This window comes from Solea senegalensis, linkage group LG8 (genome assembly GCF_019176455.1).
Source record: "Solea senegalensis isolate Sse05_10M linkage group LG8, IFAPA_SoseM_1, whole genome shotgun sequence".
Taxonomy (NCBI): Eukaryota; Metazoa; Chordata; class Actinopteri; order Pleuronectiformes; family Soleidae; genus Solea; species Solea senegalensis.
In genome coordinates this window covers 25151203-25170663 of record NC_058028.1, presented here as the reverse complement: position 1 = coordinate 25170663, position 19461 = coordinate 25151203, and the positions used below count along the sequence as shown (strand labels likewise).

Here is a 19461-nt window from a genome sequence, read left to right as displayed (position 1 = left end):
TCTGCTCCTCTCTCATCCTGTGGTTAGTTCACCTGGTTATGAGTCACCAGATCTAGATCAGACTGCAGTAACCTGGGTGGTACAAAATCATACAATAACACACTGTCACAACATTAAAGACACATGAATGTCCTCAAGGGCGACAACAATGACTGAATGAATTATTAATCGATTACTAAATTAACATTAGAAAGATTATTGGTAATTGATTAATTTATATGAGTGTTGTTTTCAATAATTTAAACACGGCCTCTGATCTTTCAACATCTTAAATTGTGAATATGTTTTCTTTGCTTCATATACCAAAGAAATTATTAAAAATTAATCATTTTGGTTTGTGGACAAATAAAGACATTTAAGAACGTGATCATTTTGAGGTTTGGGGGAAAAATGAAATGTATTAAACAACTAATCACAGCGCCATAAAATTGTCAATACACTGTAAATGTCTTTATGACTATAGATTCACAAACCAAATGAATCATAGAAAAGGCTTGAATCTGAGGGCCCTTTAAAGGAAGAGTTTGGGTGTATGAGGTCGTGAAGATCACTGTTCCCTGGGCTGAACATTCATTTGAGTCACTGCCAGCTGGGACACAAGGGAGAACAGATTTTAGCCTCTTAACAAAAGGATGTTTAAGTCTATGATATCTTGAGAATGTGTTTGCCGCTTCATCTCACTGTTAGTCAAACGTTTTCAACTATAAACCAAAGGTTAAGTCATTTCGTAAAGTGCTCGCTCCCTGCCCAGAAGTCCAGAGAGAAAAATCATATAAAAACCTGAACTATCCCTTTAAACCAAAGCCATTTGTGCGATGGTTGAGATTATGACATCCTGGTGAGAGTGAAAGAGTAAATCGGGACTTTTATATATATTCGTAACTGCCCCCACCTCTTGATGTGGGTCCCTTGCAACCTTTTGCAAAACCCTATGTCAAAAGCCTTGGTTTTAATATGGACAGACACTGATTTTAAACTCAACAGATAAATTCTGTCGTTAAGTCCAGTTTTATCTTTCAAAAACTTTGAGTGTGATTCATGCTTTTATTACAGATCGTCTGGACGACTGTAATGCCCTGTGTGCTGGTGTCAACCACGGGTGCTTGGCACGTTTACAGTTAGTCCAAAACGCAGCTGCTCCACTTTTAACAGGAGTACGTAAACATGACCACATCACTCGCATGCTGGCCTCTCTCCACTGGCTTCCTGTCAATTTTAGGATTCATTTTGTGACAAATGTGACTCTTTGTTTTTATGTCTTTGAATGGTTTGGCACCACATTATATCTCAGAACTCTAGGCACTGAGGTCTGCAGATCAGCTTCTCCTTGTTGTGCCTAAAACAAGGCAAACAACCATAGGTGGTGGAGCTTTTTCAACTTTTTCAACACCACCCTGGAAACTTTTAATTCTCCTCTTAAAACTCACTTTTACTCAACTGTGTGGTCGCGGGTGTCTTTGAGTCTTTATATGGTTTCTAATGTTTTGTTTTTTTAGTCATTGTTAGAGTTCTTTTTATGTATTTTAACTTTGCGCTCTGAATCTCAGGGGTGTATTAAATGTTGTATCTATGTACCATGTGTTTTTAAAATGTGCTATATAAATAAAATGGATTGCATATATTACTGGATAAATGTCATGTTAAATAAGCAGTCGTAGATATTTGACATCCCGAAAATCAAGCACTGAGACAAGTGTCAAAGTCAGGATGAAAACCTGTATCGCTGTAAATTAAGACTCAAATTTGAAGATATTATCACCTCAACCTCTCACTGAGTGACACCTGCACTGTCTCAGACACTGTACTACACCACAAATCACGTTACATTTCATTGGCAGACACGTGTGTTTAAGTGTTAACTACTGATAAGAGGCTAAATGTAGACAGCATCACAACACGATGACACTAGAATAGACCAAGCTGAGCTGTCAGGAACCCTGGAGCTGCGTTTAAATCTGTCATCCTAATTTGTTCCTGACTTCTTGTGAGTCTGAGAGGGGGTTGTTGTTAGTCTGGTCCACTGTTAGTCTGGAACAAGCCATACTAGTCTCATAATGGAGACACAGAAGCTACCTTTTCTTCCTTCATTTGAGTCATGGAATAAAGTTTGTGAGAAATTATCAAGTGTTTGGATGAAATGAGTGAAAGAAGTCACAGTGAGAGCAGAGACATGGCGAGAAAACACAAGTTCCAGCTGATTCTGCACTAAAATGCATTTTGGAAAAATAAAATAATATAATAATATATAATTTAAAAAATATATTATGTAATAATAATGATGATGGTGATGATAATAATAATAATAATGATGTAATACCACTAAGAGGTAAAGAAAACCAAAACATAAAGTAAAAACCTCAATGAAACTGTTTACAAATGTGAACATTTTGCATTTCACAGATGAAGAATGCAGCAGGACACTGTTTGGGTCAGAAAGTTGACAACAGCAGGAAAAGTTCCAGAACATCCAGGTGAGGAGAAGCACCTGGGTCAAGCATGCAGCTCACTCACCCCTCAGGTTTCTCGTGCTGTATTCTCACATGGACTCATTTGGTGATTTTGTGGATATCTGACGAGGGGGCTGTTAGAAAAACATCTGGAAAATGTCCAGAACAACATAAGCAGACATCTGCGTTCTTACGTACACGCACTGAGGAGAATGTCCAGACATGCATGCATGATGTACAGCTAATCTTTTAGCTCCAAAGGGTGTTTTCTTTGTCCTTTACATCCAGAAAACGAGGCATATGGACAATTGTTGCATTGTTTCATATCACAAGAGTTAGCTTCAAGCTAATTGTGATTAATATAAAGCTGCATTTTTGTCATTGATGTAATTATTCTGCTTCCGTTTAGTCTTTGTGAACAGAAACGATGAAACATTATGTGGGGAGTGCGTCGAGAAATGACCCAGGCTGCGTTGGATACGGAGAAGCGCACATCGCTCGCCATCCACCCTAAACGTAACGTTAGCATGTGTGCAGCGTGCCTGTTGTTTTGTTTCCGGTCTAGCTAGATCCGGTGTGGTGTTGAAGTTTTTCTAACCTTACTAGTTGTTGCAACAGCATGTGAAAAAAGTTTGCTAGGCCAGAAAGAACGTTGACGCCGATAAAATGGGTTTGCGTTAACGCTGTTAATAGCGCGTTTAACTGACAGCACTACATTTCATGGACGCTTCTTTGTGTTTTTAAAGTGTTTACAGCGGTCTTGCTTATATATATATATGTATAGCAGTGTCTTCACGCTGTTATACACGAAGAGTCATGTGCAGCTGATGGACTTGATCGTGAACTCATTTGAAAATGATTTGTTTTGCTTATATTTACAGACAGTTTCTGTTCTGTCCTCAGTGGACATTTGGACAAGTGACATTAATGAAACTTTGCAAATGCCACATTACTGCCTGGTGGATGTGGCCCGGGTGACCTCTCTGTCCAAACAGCAGGAGGTATGATGGTGCTGGGTAAACGCTATGTCATTTGTTTAGTCAGAGGTCAGAGGCATTGGGGTGGCATTGGGAGGTTGGGGTGATGGTGAGGTGTGTATGGGATGGGTCGGCTGCTGGAGGGACAGAGAGGGTGGTGTATATTTGAAGAGGTCTCTCGGCTTGAACAAGCATTCTTACTGCTCATAGGACAAAAACAATCCAAGCTTCCATTCTGTATGTATAGTATATGCTTCTTGGTTGTTTTGAACAGCTGTGTGAATGTTTGTTGATCTATTTTCTACGTGAAAAGCATTAGTTTACTAGTTCAATGAAAATGTAACTAGTGGGATGAGGATACATTGAGGTCTCTGTGTTACCTTCTTTTTTATTGCTCAATCTTATAACTTGGTCTCGGGCCGTCAGCCTGTGTTTACCCCCCTCCCCTCTCTCTGTTTGGAAGACATTTGAGCTTCACATGGCCTTTGGGTGCTGGAGGAGGAGGATTCTAGAACAATGGAGAGTGGCTGGCAGCTCACCAATGACTGTGTGTGTGTGTGTGTGTGTGTGTGTGTGATGGGTTCCTAACTTTAATACTCATTTTCATTTATGAAAAATACACTAGATATAACACGCAGTATAACAATAAAAAGCCTTCAGCGTCATCATTGACAGACATATGTGTCTTTGTCTGTGATTTATTAACAAAAGAAACAATAGCCTGCAAAGTATTTTCCTGGAACACACACATGTGTTGCTGGGCCAACCTGTGGAGTCAAACCTAATGACTTAATGTGTCCCGAATGTGTCCTCAGATCACAGTGACCACATTAGGAGGTAGTTTGAGGACATTTGTCCTGAGCTGCTGTCCCCAGAATGAACTGACTTCACAGGTGACATCCTCTGACCTGCCGTAGTTTCACAACATTATTACACTAACCCCTACACCTGACGACATTGGCACCAAGAAGCAGACACGATTAAAATTTTGCCATGAAATTTTCCAGTTAATTAAACAATTTATTCACCATTTGACTTCTTAATGGCGATTAACTAACAAATAATCATTGACATCTCCTTTCCAGACATTCTAAACAGGTAGTCTGAAGAGTCTGTAAGTGAAAATGCAATGTCTGCAAAAGTCTACCCAGAAATCCCCTTGAGATTCTCCTGGCAGCTCGCTAGTCAAATATTGTGAGCTCACGTAAGAATGCAGCAAGAAAAAGTCTCACTAACCCAGTGTCCTACAGCCCACATGCTAAGTTCTGCCCCCTCACCTGGATCCTCAAGCATGTTCTCTGCAGTTCAGACCTTGCACACACAACACAGTGAGCATACATGTGTTCATGTGTCATTGTGCTAAGCTACCAGAAGTTAACAGTCAGTGACAGGACTCATGCTCTGTAATTTCCTCTCAGAGGTAGAAAGACGTGCTCAGACCACCTGTTCTTCAAATGCATTCACACAGACTGCAATTTCTCAGCTCTAAACACTTGATCGTGCAGGGAACACCACTTTGTGTAAAGGGTGGAAAATATCCAAAGCCTTTGAAGTGAGAAGATATAAAACAAAGTAATTGCAGGTGAGAGCCAGTGAACAGGGAAAGGTTTTCTCCATAAACACAGTATGTACAGTATGTATGTAGGTACAGTCTTGGTTGGTAACAGGACATGATTTTACATGTGCTGCTCTGCTAACATCTTAAAATCATTCATGTTTTTCCTTTTCAAGCTGTGTAACAATGTGTGGTTATAGTTTAAAAAGAGGAGATCATACATATTTCCTGTTTATACTGAGAGTTACAGCATAGTTTTTCTCTCACTGGTGCCAGGGACAATAGAGAGGTATGTCCTCTTTGGTAAAGAGCAACTAAAATTACAGAATAATTGACATTAAATCTCTTCAGAGGGCAAAGACTTGCTATTTCTGACACTTGCTGTGGTTTTTCCCATAGCCTCAGGCCAAAATAGTTACTTTTGCAAACAATATACTGCCTATTGAGCCAATGTTCTATTTGGGATCTTGTAAAACACAGACTTATTTAACAGCTCGAACAAATGTCACATTTCTGTTTGACCTAGATTCTTAATAATGATTTCCATCTTAATGATGAACCATAGGTGCAAGGAGTGGATATAAAAATTGTGTCTATTTGCAAAGAGAATTGGTCAGACCCATTGTCTACCCTCACACACTGTGAGGCACATTCATGGTCAGTCAGTGAAGGTTTAGTTCTGTGTCACTCTCAAACGTTGGCATTTAAGCAGGATTTAAACACCTTTTATGGCAAGTAAACGGTTGTTGACAATTTCATGGAAAATGCAAAAATATGTTTTTATCTGTTATTCATGATTTTAAGCATGACGATGCATGGTGATAATTCAAATGTCAACAGAAAGTGAAAAAAAACAACCATGCAATAAAGAGTCCAAGCTTGCCAAATTATGCCGTTATATATATTTTTTTACAATTTTTTGTGACATAATAAATACAGTGGAGCATAAAGTATTATATCACTTTAAGCCCTTGTAACCTCTCACACTCAACATCAAAGTTCAGGGTCTAAGGTTTTATGGGGGTGACAGTGGGAGTGGGCCATTGAAGCTAATGCACAATTGTTTGAAACGTGTATTCTCATGAATGGCCATCGGGGAACAGTTTGTATATGAAAGAATGAGCCTAATGTCACTTAATTTGAAACACCAGTAAACATTTTCCTAAAGGAGTTTAGGGTCTCAACCAGCATGCTCGTATTTAGTGTCAAAGAGCCCATAAACTACAGCATGTATCGTGGCATGAACACCATGAGACTGACAGTTCACTATTGTAAATAAGTGGATGGTTACAGGTGGAGGTGGACGTGCAGTGGACAAGCTTTCAGTAAGGCTCCACCCCCTCCTCTTCTAAGTATGGTTAATTATAGTTTCAAAAAACCAATATGGTGCTGGCCAAAAATACTTAAGTCAAGACTTCAAAAACAGCAGTTCACAAACCAGTAAGTGACGCCATGGTGGGTTGCCACTTGGAATGAGCCCATAACCATAATGTAAATGGTCTGTATTTATATAAATGGCTTTTTCTATCACAAGTCATTCAGCAATACGGAATTCATTGTCGGCGTGAGCAGCAAGAGCTGGGGTTTGAACCACCAACCGTGTGGTTAGAGGACAACCGGTTGTACCTCCAGCTACAAAGCTGCTGTCAACATGACCCTTTAAGCAAACGATATATACATGTAAACACATACAGTATATAATACAACTTGAATATTTCCTTATTTGGTGAATTTTCTCATATGTCTGTACACAATTGTCTCTATGTAATATTAGGCCTGTTAGCTGTGGGGAAAATATCATTTTTCACTCCTTCACTTATGTCTCGCACCAACATATGGCAACCATAGAGAGTGACTCCCCTGTCTTCCCCGTCCACCTCCCCTCCTCATTACTAGCACTAAAGCAGTGACGGGAGGGGAGGACAGGATGGGGGGGGGGGCCCTCTTGAAAAGAGAGTCTGGATCAGGAAACAGTTGACAGTACCTTCAAACTACACATCTCTGCCCAATATGAGCAAGGGTTACACTGAAAGAAAGATAAACAAAGCTGAAAAAAATCTGTTTCTCATGTCCTGATTTAAAATTCACATATGTATATATATATATATATATATATATATATATATATATATATATATATTATCTCACTATGGTAAGAATTAAAGAATGATGTGTGCTGCCATGGAAAACAGCTGAATCTCCCCAGAGACTTTGGTACGGGGAGTGAGCAAGCAAATGTATTATACACATATATATATATATATATACATATATATATATATATATATATATATATATATATATATATATATATATGTATATATAACCTTACCAAACATGACAGCAGTAGCCAACCAACTTATGTGTCTTCACAAGCACAAATCTGTGATTTTCTCCATGGACTTTGGTGTGGGAGCGTGAGTTTACAGTTTACAGCTGTAAAAAGCTGTCTTACTGCAAGTAAAAGCAGGATACACATTAGCCTGGTGGACTGTTCCTACTGGCAGCCATGTTTTCAGCAAGAACAAGGGTCCATGCCTCAATGGTGCCGGAGGGCCACGCCAGAATATGTTTCAATACCTCAGAACCTCAGAATAAGAAACTTGAACTACCACTTTTACATTATCACACACACACACACACACACAGTCTGCTTACGTCATGGCCTGCTTGTAATGTGGTTACTCTCTGCCCTGCAATAAAACGCATGAACACACTCATATAGAAACTGATCTGGTGGAATGTGGTCGATAAGGCAGCACAGATGAGGTGGAGTAGTAATCTTAAGTCTACTTAAGATACTTTTATTTTTGTTGTCTTTGCAATGCACACACCGACAATACAACTATCATTGTTGGGTTGAATTCCCCATCTGTGTTTAATCTAATGTATTACTAAACTATTTCTTTTGTTATATGGTTGTTTTCCACTTCTCCCTCACCGTATGCTGTTACAGCTGAATGTCTTTGTGAAAACAGGCTGTGCTGTGTACTCAGTGGGAATGCTTCTCTGGCCCTGTGCTCAGCCCCAACACTCTATCATCTAACCTCTGTAGCGCTAACATTTTGAATTTCATCCTCACAATGACTGACAGGCACATAAATTAACTCCAGGCCACGTTCCTACGTCTCCTGAGCTCCTGAATGCCCAGAGCAGCAGTTATATTTGACTCACTCTCCTGTGGTGGGAGACTTAATGTCTGACAAAACCTGAAAACGTCAGAAGCCCCTGCTCTCTCAGCCGTGACCCCGCACTGTGTCACCCAACCTTTAAAAAACCATTTTCCTTTAAATGCCTTCCAGGCCTTATTCCAAAAACACTGGACCTGCTCCTGGAGTGCTGCTCAATGAAATTTGTGCCATATTCCCAGGCGGACTGAGCTAACATAGCTTTAGAGGTGACCTCAAAATCGACTCCCAGAGTTGTTCCAGTAAGGCTTACTGGTTCCAGAGGGTAGCAAGGGTGAGGGGGGGTGAGGAGGGTCCCATCAGCCAGTCAGTTATTAACCTGTTTCCACAGAGATGATGACGGGAACATGGACTATTGTCTGGAAGTCATTAAAGGATCCAGGGGTAACCAGGGAGTGGCTGCATACCTCTGTTAAACCCCCCAGCATGTGTACGCGCACACACACAGAATGTGCAGCTATCCTTTTAAGGCCTTGCTGCCTTATCCCAAACCTTTAACCATAGCCCAGTTAGCCGTAAACTTAACCTGTTCCTCAGAAATGAGATTCTGCCTCATTAGGACCAGGTTTTGGTCTCCAAGGTCAGTGTTTATGCCAGAAAAGGTCCTAGAGAGGTAATAAATAATAAGGGTACACACACACACTAACACACTTGCCCTTAAGCTGTGCTCTGCTTTCAGTTTTCTTCATGAGTCAAAATCTATTTTAACCTTTACTAATCTTGTGTCACTTTCAAGTTTATAAGATTTGTCAAAGCAACATTCAAACAACCTTTCACTGAGACTCTTGTACAAACAAGATTATAGAGATGACTCTGTAATGAGGTACGGCCAAATGATACAAACTGATTTAATGGTCCAGTGTGGAACATTTAGGAGCGGTCATTGGCAGGAAATGAATGTACAACCAATGCGTATGTTTGTATAAGTGTATAAACAAATAAATGAAATAAAAACTGTTTGGTTTTTGTAGCCACGGAGTGAACCTATTTTTATGTACTTCAGGCAATGGCCTTGTTCTACACAAGCCCAAACAGAAATACCGGCCAGTGTCACTTTCAACTGCCACCGTTAATTATACCCCAAAAACCAGCCATGCCAAGAGCTTTGTGTGTTATAAATGTGTCCTGAAGCTAAGAAGGAGCTAAGTACGTCTGCGGGGCCGGTCCCCGGGCTCCCCTATGAAACACGGGTGCTCTGAAAACACCCCCATTAGCACTTGGTACTTTCCTCCTGATGAAATGAACCATAGACTGTATGAAATGAACATGGCTAAAAATCCAATACTCTTATGTTGAAGGTTAGAATTGATGTAACCATTGGTTAATAATAAATGGGTCAGTTTTTCTCAAACCTTCTGTTGCTGACTATTGTTCTCTGTTGAGATCAAGCCTATTCTCACATTCCACACTACAAAATATGTATGATTCGTGCTAAAATCATATCGGATCGATATCGGCCAATACTCAAGGCTGCAATATCGGTATCATATCGGAAGTGAAAAAGTTGTATCGGGACATCCCTAAGTGTAAACTGGCTTTAAAAAATAAAAATGTTTTTCTTGAAGCACATTGCTCCACGGACACCTCCATCTTACCCCGTCATGTTACTACAGCAGTTCAAAAGGACTAACCAGCTAGTGCATTCTGACGTTTGAAACTATGCGAATTGAGAAGAACGACATCCTTTCCGTTCCAGTATGTTTTGATATAAATGTCTCCAAGAGTTTCCCCCGTGACTCTGCGGACACAGAGCATCCATGCCAACACTGTTTGCGTGAATGTGTGCACGAGCAGCTCCTAATCACAGTATAATTCCGTTTGGACTGGAATCAGTACTTTTTAACTGCTCTGACCACACAATCTATCCATCAGCCCCGTTCTCAGACTGCGACTAAACTAAAACACTGCAGGCTACATGTCGCAGAGGTCTGCTGCTCATGAGTGTGTGAGTGTGTGTGTGTGTGTGTGTGTGTGCGTGCAGATAAGAAAACAGATAGCATCACAGTGGAGTTGTGTAACGTCAGCGGGAGACGGAGCCAGTGAGTGCATAATATCTGGAGGAGTGTAACCTGATGGAATCTACGCCGACACAATTCTAAAGATCACAGCATCGACTGGCAGCACAAATACTACGAAACATGGTTCCATTGAATCCATATATTATGACAGACACATGCACTTAATGGCTTGATGTAATGACTTTAAATCTATGACAAGGGTGGAGACAGTGGGCAGCGTCTGCCATGAAGCAGATGCTCCTCCAAATTAAAACCACATTTCCAATAAACCCTGTTACTTCCTGCATGAAAACTTCATCTCCTCCTGCTTTCACTGTGGAGTGTGGGGCAGAAGGATATCGTTCACTGGGAATAAAAGGTGCAAAAGAATTTGCAGTTATTGATCAATAATAAACGTTCAGCTAAATGTAAATCAAGGGAGATAAACACACGATTTAGACACGACATGATGATGTGGTAGATCGGATATCTACCACATCATATCATTTTTGTAGTCCTTCAATCAATAGTGTAGCTTCAGTAGGTTTCTAGAAATAATCCACATATGTGATGGAGGAGTGCACAGTGCATAAAGGAGGTGTGGCCTCAATAGCTCTGGTAAGTAGTGTGCTATGAGCCTGTGAATGAGGAATACATTGATATTTTCTTTACGACACTAAGAATAGTCTTGACCGTGTCACATCTGCAATTGAAACCAAGTATCAGCCTCTTTAGGTGAAATATGAATGAAGAACGGCAGGTGAGGCAGGAGCAAGAAGGGAGTGAGAGAGAGAGAGAGAGAGAGAGAGAGAGAGAGAGAGAGAGAGAGAGAGAGAGAGAGAGAGAATGAGTCAGAGGAAGAAGAGAGGAGGGAGGTTGATTCTCTAATCCTTCCACACTCAATGTACTGCCAATGAAGCACAAGAGCCCACACAATGGCCCATTGAGATGCTGCTTTGGGGCCGTAAAAGGCAACAACGGTGATGTCTGGAAGTTTGGAGATGTGTGCAAGAGAGACAGATAGAGAGAGAGAGAGACAGCTAGAGAGAGAGAGCGTAAAGAGGTGTATGGGGGAGAGAAAGAGGACGAGGAGACTTTGTTGAGGAGGCTTAGGTCTGACCTAATCCTAATCTTGACTAATTCCTGTTGCCCACAACCATTAGAGGATAGAAAGCAGCCTCTTTACAAACCCCAAAAACCTTCCAGATGGAAACAGCTGGGTTTCCATTCAAGTATTTTTATGCAGATTCCAGTGTGCTGAATCAGACAAGTGGAACAGAGCCAGTACAGTATGACAGAGCTTCTCAAATATCGTGACATAATAAATGAGGTCTCAACAAGGCAGAATATAGGAGACAAGTCCATTCACAGATGATATACAGTATCTAATCTCAGCTGATGGAAAGAAATCTCACAATAAGAGACAGGAATCAGACTGAGAGATAGAAGACAGAGTTCAGACTGATACCTGCTGTGCAGGAACAATACAGGTGTGTTCTGGAGGTGAATGAGTACGTGCAGGTGTGTGTGTGTGTGTGTGTCTTCAGTTTGGCAGGTCAGAGTGATGATGCCTAGTAACAGAGAGATCCAAACTTCAGTTTGGAGTCAAGCCATTAAAGTGATAGTTCAGCTCTTTATTTTTTAAATGAAAAAAAACCAGCTTGAGACATAGAGGCTCCATCTCACTGAAAACATGACTGCCAGTGGGGATTCCAACTGAATAACAAAGGAATCACCAAATACATTCTACACCCACTTAGACTATAGTATATAATGTATGATGTCACTTTATTTTACTCTGGAAAAAGTTTGTAAATTCCTCACTCTCTTGCACCAAACCTACAGAGAAAATCCTTGTATTTAGCTCACAAGGAAACAGGAGCTGCTGCTCTACTGCTGCCTCGTTTTGGTAAGTTTGTGTCATTTACAATAAATCTAAACAAAGAATTCAAATTCAAAATTTTGCTTATTGATGAAGACAGCGGTGGATCCACAACTCCTGTGACCTGTGATGTAAAATCACAAATTTGTAGTGTGGGTTTAATGGTTTGCAAAACAACACAAACATCAGCCTCCAGATGGAAAACACCATCTAAAAGCAAAATAAAGAAGCAAACTTATTCCTAATACATCCTTTATTCACGTGGGCATAGATTTTCATTGGGTGAATGTTTTGTTAAGTGGTTAAAATATGTTTTTCCTCAGGCAGCCATGTTTTCAGCAAGAGAGAGAGAGAGAGAGAGAGATTGGTGGTTCTTAGCACAGGGGGTGCAACTGATAATGTGTCTGTACATCATACAACCACATCTGAGAAAAACATGAACAATCCCTTTAAGAATGCCAGCTGTGTACGTGTGTGTGTGTGTGTAACTATAATCACACTTGTTTGAACAGCCAGCTGAACTTCATGGACTGAATGTTCCTCACGTCTCTCTCAGACAGATGTGAGGATGATGTAGCAGGAAGAGTGAACTGCAGTTTGCAGTTTGCACAATACTTTGATCTGATATGTGCGTTACTGCCACAGTGTGTGTGTGTGTGTGTTCGTTGGGCTGACAGTGGGGGATCTGCCATGGCAGACACACACAAACAAAAGTCCCCTTGTGTTGTCAAGCTACAACCACATGATTTCACTCCAGATAACATTCCTCTGTTCTATCCAACCACATAGTTTGGTAATTACAGGCAAAAGAGGTAGAAGTATTTGCATAACGTGTGCCTGTACGTGTTTGCACATCTGCATTTTTACATATAACGTGTGATAATATTTCACACACGATGGTTGGACCCATAGAGTACAACACATCATCCATCTCAGTCACATCTGACAGAACAGATATGCTTTCAAAACAATACAGCTGTCTACACGAGGTGTTTAAACCTTCACATTTTGACCTCCTGATGTAACTGTAGATGGAGCACACTACGTTTGGACAGTGATGGACTGCATCTGCAGTCAATCTGCTGCTTGCTTCATGCAGCCCATGTGTTCAAAGAGTTTGAAAGAAAAATATCTACTGTAAATGTCTCAGAAGGACAGACGTGAAAATCACTGGCAAAAAGAAAAAAAAAAAACTGAAGAAGAAGATGCAAACTGGTTTATATTTACTATCACTCTTACCATCTCAAGCGTTACATACTTTTAGAGAAAAAAGTGATCATCTTCAGCGGCTGTGCACTCTCCATTTATTTCCTAAACCTTTTAACAATGGAAATTCCGACATATGACATCATTTGCTTTCTGCTCTGAAAAACCAATGCGTTTCTCAACAAGAGGAGGCCAGGAAAACTGCACGCTCATCAACAACTATGAGTGATGCAGTGTGGATGCACTGGAAGCCAGGACATTCTTGTTTTCTTCTCTTCAGATGCAAGACAAGTAGAAGAAAACAAATCAAACTACAAAATGATGTAAACATTGACAGTTACTCAATGAGTCCAAGATGACTTCAGCTCAGAGGACATATTTGCATGAGCAGCATCCAAATAGGCCAGTAAAAATATGTGGCTGATTATAGCTGGACCTGTTTGAAGTAGTTCTTTACAGACATCCATATTGCTTAAAATTGCTGAACACAAACAATGTGTCCAGATGAGCTAACTATCAGATGTAATCTGCATTTATACTTCCACACTTGAAAATGCATATGTTGTGATGATTCGGGCACTCGGTGTAAACAGGAAGCTGATTCTTTCCTAACAGCAAGGACTTGCGTTCTGTGATTAACAAAGTGAAACTGAAAGGAAGCCTTTCATAAGTTCATGCATGACATGGCAGTCATACATTCCAGCTGTAATCGACTGAGAGCCAACTTACTGCAGTTGGTTTTTTTAGTGTCTTGCATGGGCTCACTCTTGTGTGTTGTTTTTTTTACCGCACTGCCAATGCAATCAGCCAATCCAGGGAGGATCTATCGAGTTCAAAATATACAGCCTAGAAGCCCATCACACAGGCTGAAGTAATTAATACTAAGTCCAGCAGAGGGCACAGTGAGCCAAGTTTGGCCTTACATCCACTCTGAATCCATCAGAAAAAACAAGACAATGATGATAACATTATTAACTCAAGAAAGCTAAATCTTTGCTCCAGACAAACATGACACCAAAGCATCTGAGAAGCAGAATGTGGAAGCATTTCAAGTCATTCAGATCTACAGATCTGCAAGTGAAGCAGCAGAAGAGGCAATGCAGGACTGGCGACCTCACGACTCACGCGACTCATAGTGAATGTAATAATAAATCATGTCATCAGGTTTGTGCGCGGGCTGGGGCGAGGGATATCCAAATATTTTCAAAGGAATAGCGTGTAGTTCATACTTTTTTGGAAAAGTGACAGCCCTAATATGGATATAATATAAAACCAGTTTGGATATATGCCATTATCGGGAAAAACAGTAGCAATCCAGAAGGATTTTAAAATGAATCCACAGTATATGACGTCACTCAGGTAAACTGCCTCAGTGAATGTCCACAAAAATTGACCGACAAAAATGACCACATTTCACATCAGCGATTAAGAATATTTAATTCAAACCACACGACTGCACTGGCCACACCACCCAGGAGTAAACTCATGTTACTGTACTTCATAAATCCTTAAACCTCCTGTTGTGCAACACAGTGACACAGCCTGGGCCGCGTATGACACATCCACACTGCCACAACACAAACAGCTTCATCCTGCCTCTTTACAGCAGGATCCCTTGCCCAAACTAGAAAATTATATGGCAATTATTGGATTACGTCCTCTGACATTGTATATTATTTTTCCATCTATGTTACAAAGTATCTGGCACCAGACTGTGTGGTGGTGGCGGTTCAGTGCGAATTTGCCAAGAGCTTGTAAGTGTGACAGTCCAGGAAAAACCAACAACTATTATTGTCTTGTCTAAAGAAAGTATTTCCAAACACAGGTAATCAAAACCGTGGGAATGTGTCTGTGGTCCCCAGCAGGTTGAAGACAATATTACAACTGATTTCTAATTTGAAATTGAAAATATTGATATAAAAAAACTTGATTACAAACTGCATTCAAGAGGGAATAAGAGAGCAGTGCAGCCGTCTTTGTATTTTACATGTATCTATCTATGTGCTTTAAAGACTATTTCCCCATAAATAGACACACAGAAAAATATTTCTGCATGGATGGATTGTGCCACTGAAGCCTGGGAGAGGATTTTGTTAGTTTTCAGCCACCTATTTTCATAGAATATTGAATGTGCCTGTTATTGCCATAGGATCTGGGCCGCTTAAATTGACTTTATATGTCAAATAAAATTCCGTATAATATCTGTTGGAAAATGATGGCAAGTTTGACAGGTATGTGAGGTTACTTTTGGAAGAACACGGCTTCTCTAACAACATGCAGTACTCACGTTAGTCTTGCTGGACACAGCAAACGTAGCACGGCTGGAAAAGCGGGCAGTGGACGGGCTGCTGCTGGACACTGGGCCTGTCACCATGGAGGAAACTCTGGAGCCAGCAGGAGGACTGTTTGAACTGGGGGAGGATGAGAAGGTGACGGGGGGGGATGTGGGGCTTGGCTGACTGCTGAGGCCACTGTACGTCTGGGCTGGACTCCCCAGGGCGCAGGGCTGGACGTGGAGGTGAGCCTGGCTCTGAGTGTGAGCCTCACCCTTCCCGTAGACCACCTCTTTAATCTCCTGATGGTTCTCCTGAATGTCACCGAGGTGATTCTTGTTATTCAGACTGTGATTGTGGCTGTTGTTGTTGTTGTTCAAGGTGCTCCTGTTACATGTGACCCCACTCAGGAGCTCCACCTGTTGGGTCAGAGCTTCCAGCTGACTCCTAAGCTGCCGGTTCTCCTGCTGGAGCAGGGCCACCGCTCGTCCAAGAGGCCCGCTCAGGTTAGCCGTCTCCTCCAGGCGACGCTCCATACCAAACTTAAAAGCGCTGACATCCAAGTGGATCTCCCTGATGGCATCCCTGAGAGTGTTCTCATAGCGGGCTAGAGCTGCACACACAGTTTCCCCCTCTGGAGAAGAAGAACGTGGGTGACACAGGTCTCCTATCTCAGCAAGGGTTGGTGCTTCCATTGGTACCACTGTAAACACTGAAGTAGACGGCTGCTCAGTTATGTGAGATCCTCTGGACAATGGAGAGTGTGAAGCCTCAGTCAGTGAGCTGAGGGTTTAGATGAAGGGGGTTGGGAGGTGAAAGTTTGCAGGAGGGGGCAAAGGTCTGGTCTGTTATCCACACTACTCTTGGACGTCCCAGGCTGCTCCTGCTTCTTCAGTGAGCTCTGCCTCTCAGGTACAGATGTCTCACTTTGTCTTCAGTCTGAAGCACAAGAGAGACACAAGTTGACCTTTAGCTTGTGAACAACAATCAAACTATAAAATACGCTTTGGTTTTCTGCAAAGAAATGCAGAAAACAAAGTAAGCAAACATGAAATAGTTTCATCCAGAATCTACAAAAAAAACCCACAAAACTCATTCAAACACAAATGCTCTGACATATTCTACCACACTTCGCTCTCTGCCCTTTTTCAAGAGGTCAGAATAGGAAGAAATCCCACATCCCTTTGAACCAAAAGTGTTTCATATTTATGTTACTGTTATTAAAACACAGTGGTGAAGTAACCTTCACTCACAGCTGCAACAAGCCTACCTCAGCTCTGCCTCTCCAGCGAGATCCCCTCAGCACCGAACAGCTGTGTGCATTCTGTGTGTGTGTGTGTGTGTGTGTGTGTGAGCTCTGCTCTCCACTGCTGCCGACTCTCTGGTTTGTTTTAAAGTCTCAGGTTCATCGCTTCTCTCCACTGGCACCAAAGAGGGAGGAGAAAGGGAGGGATAAAAAGGAGGAGGGTGGTGTTAGTGGTGGAGTGGAGAACAACATGGAAAGAGTAGTAAATGTTAAAGGAAGGGAGGGGAAAGAGGGAGGGAGGGAGGGGAAAGAGGGAGGGAGGGAGGGAGGGAGGGAGGGAGGGAGGGAGGCTGTGTAGATTTTACATCCTTGAGGACACTGTGTGTAAAAACGTGAGCCTTCACTTATTTCTCCAGTTCCAGTTTGTACCGCACATCTTCCTCCTCCTTTTCTGTCCATCATTTAGTGTTTCAACTGAAACACATAAATAAATACCTTAAGAAACAGAGTGGTTTATTTTCCAGACACTGCAAACACTCGAAACCCTGATATAGGAACAGCAGTTCTGAGAGAGTCACTAAGTTTAGTGACTAACTTTAAGGGTCTTAAAGTCAACATCTGAGTGTGTACAGTACATACGCAATAATAAAAAGCAGTAACTGGAAAAGCTGGAACTGGAATTTTAAAGCTGCACTATGGAATATTATCATACACAATGAGGTACATACAGATTTAACAAAGGGTTCCCTAGTTCAGCCATGTGTGTGAGTTGTGTACATACTGTATACATTATATACATGTTTATTAAAGAGGCCATAGCATGGTCCTATCTCACTTATATGTGAGATATGGAGGTGTACTTACAAACCTGGGGTGGAGTGGCTCGGTGGTTAAGACCGGTACCCTGTGTGCAAAAGTCTTCATGGTCGCAAGTTCAACTCCACCCCTGGCAGGTTGTACTCAATTCCCTTGTAAGTCGCTTCAGATAAAAATAAAATGACATGTAAAAGTTGTTTTATGGTCAAAAACGTCCTAGTCGCTACAAAGGAGCTGATGTAACTGTCTCATCACTGATGCTCTCGTCAGCCGTGCTGTTTCAGACCAAAACCACATACGCAGAACGCGGACTGTCTTGTGATTGGCCAGTTACCTGGAAGTGATGTAATTGGCACGTCAGCTCTCAGATCCGCAGCTCCCCCTCTGGAAAGGCAGATGCACTGCTAGCAATGATCAAAACATTGAGTAATGTCGTAATCCCTCACGCTTTTGATCCGGAGTCTGACCCAGAGTCATGTGATCAGTGAAAGACTGCTGCAGGACGCCTGTAGCTTGGATAACGTTGTGGTTACAGAGATGATAAACACACATGCAAAACAAGCGAACAAAGACATTTATATGCAACCGTAGAAGAAGAAGAAGAACTACTTTCGTAGCTGCTGAGCGTATCGGTTGTATAGAGATCAGCAGCTACAACGAGAGTAGTTCTTCTTCTTCTACGCTTGATAGTACATCACCGGATGTGCCCGGACTACGAGGCGCTGCTGTTTAGAGGAGTGGTGAAATTCGCCAGTGACATAACTAGTCAACAGATGTGCCGTTCCGCTTAGTAGAGCTCAGGAAAACAATCAAACCCTGCGCTCTCAGCAGTGGCTGAACTGATTGTTATGGACTTTTAGGGCTTCATAAACGAGGTAATGACACAGAAACGCAGAGTTAATTGGCACTTCCGGGCTATGTCCTCTTTAAATACACAAAGTCTATCATATTGTGACAATACATTTGGCATTTTATCCAATTGGCAACCGGTCATGATATCACCCATAAAACGTCTTCCTCAAGAAATAATCTGATGTTAAAGATGACCTTAAACTAGCAACGGAGATCATTAATCACTATATCAACGACATGTTTAGTGATAGACTCACAGACCTCCGTCCTCCAACAGTTTCACTGGCTCCCTGTCCAATACCGTATCCGGTACCAACTCCTATGCCCACTTACCTTCTCCACCGCCATTCCTGATCTGCTGACTTCCTGATCCTCATCACCAGAACCAAGCACCGAACAACGAGGGAATGAGCCTTCTGCTGCTTCAGGAACTCATTACTCATTACAAACCTTCATATCACTGATCAAACTGGCATTCCCATATATCAGACAGCCATTATTTAGTTGTATTTATTTATTCATTTTATTTATTATCTTTATGCAACCAGTGGAGTCTCCTCTTAGCAGCTATTATGTTCTTACACATCCACTTTTACTGAACTTACTGATGGATGAAACTCATTTTCCTGCCTCCATTTCTTAGGAAAAACATTTTCAGTCTCCATCTCTCACTGGTCGCATCTGTAATTCTGTCTCTCTATCATTATCGGTATTGTGAGAAGATAAACTCAAAGTCAAGGGGCAATATGCCATTTCTCAAAATGTACTCTTTACATTTTTTGGTTCCGTTCTATGGTTACTGTGCTTGATAGTTGGACAGGACAGACAGAAAGACAAGCATCACCCTCCCCCTTGTAACAGGACCCCAACAGAGCAAACATTCCACAGTAGATAGCAAGTGTGTGTGTGTGTGTGTGTACATGTATTTAGTAGGCTGTATGGACCAATTATCAAGCAAACCTATCTTTGTGAAGACATTTTGACCTTTTGAGGACATTTTGGCTGGTCCACACAACTTTAAT

At 41.5% G+C, this 19461-nt stretch overlaps 1 protein-coding gene across 1 annotated transcript in view; it reads right to left on the bottom strand.

Moving 5' to 3' along the window:
• smtnl (smoothelin, like) overlaps positions 1–17338 on the bottom strand; it is a 28357-nt gene extending 11019 nt beyond the window's left edge. The window contains exons 1-3 of the mRNA XM_044033078.1: positions 17137–17338; positions 16796–16946; positions 15540–16464 (exon numbers count right to left, since the gene is read on the bottom strand). Coding sequence (XP_043889013.1) covers positions 15540–16220 — 681 coding nt within the window. The 5' untranslated portion in view covers positions 16221–16464; positions 16796–16946; positions 17137–17338. The remainder of the gene's footprint in view (positions 1–15539; positions 16465–16795; positions 16947–17136) is intronic.
• Between the last annotated feature and the right edge of the window lie 2123 nt (positions 17339–19461).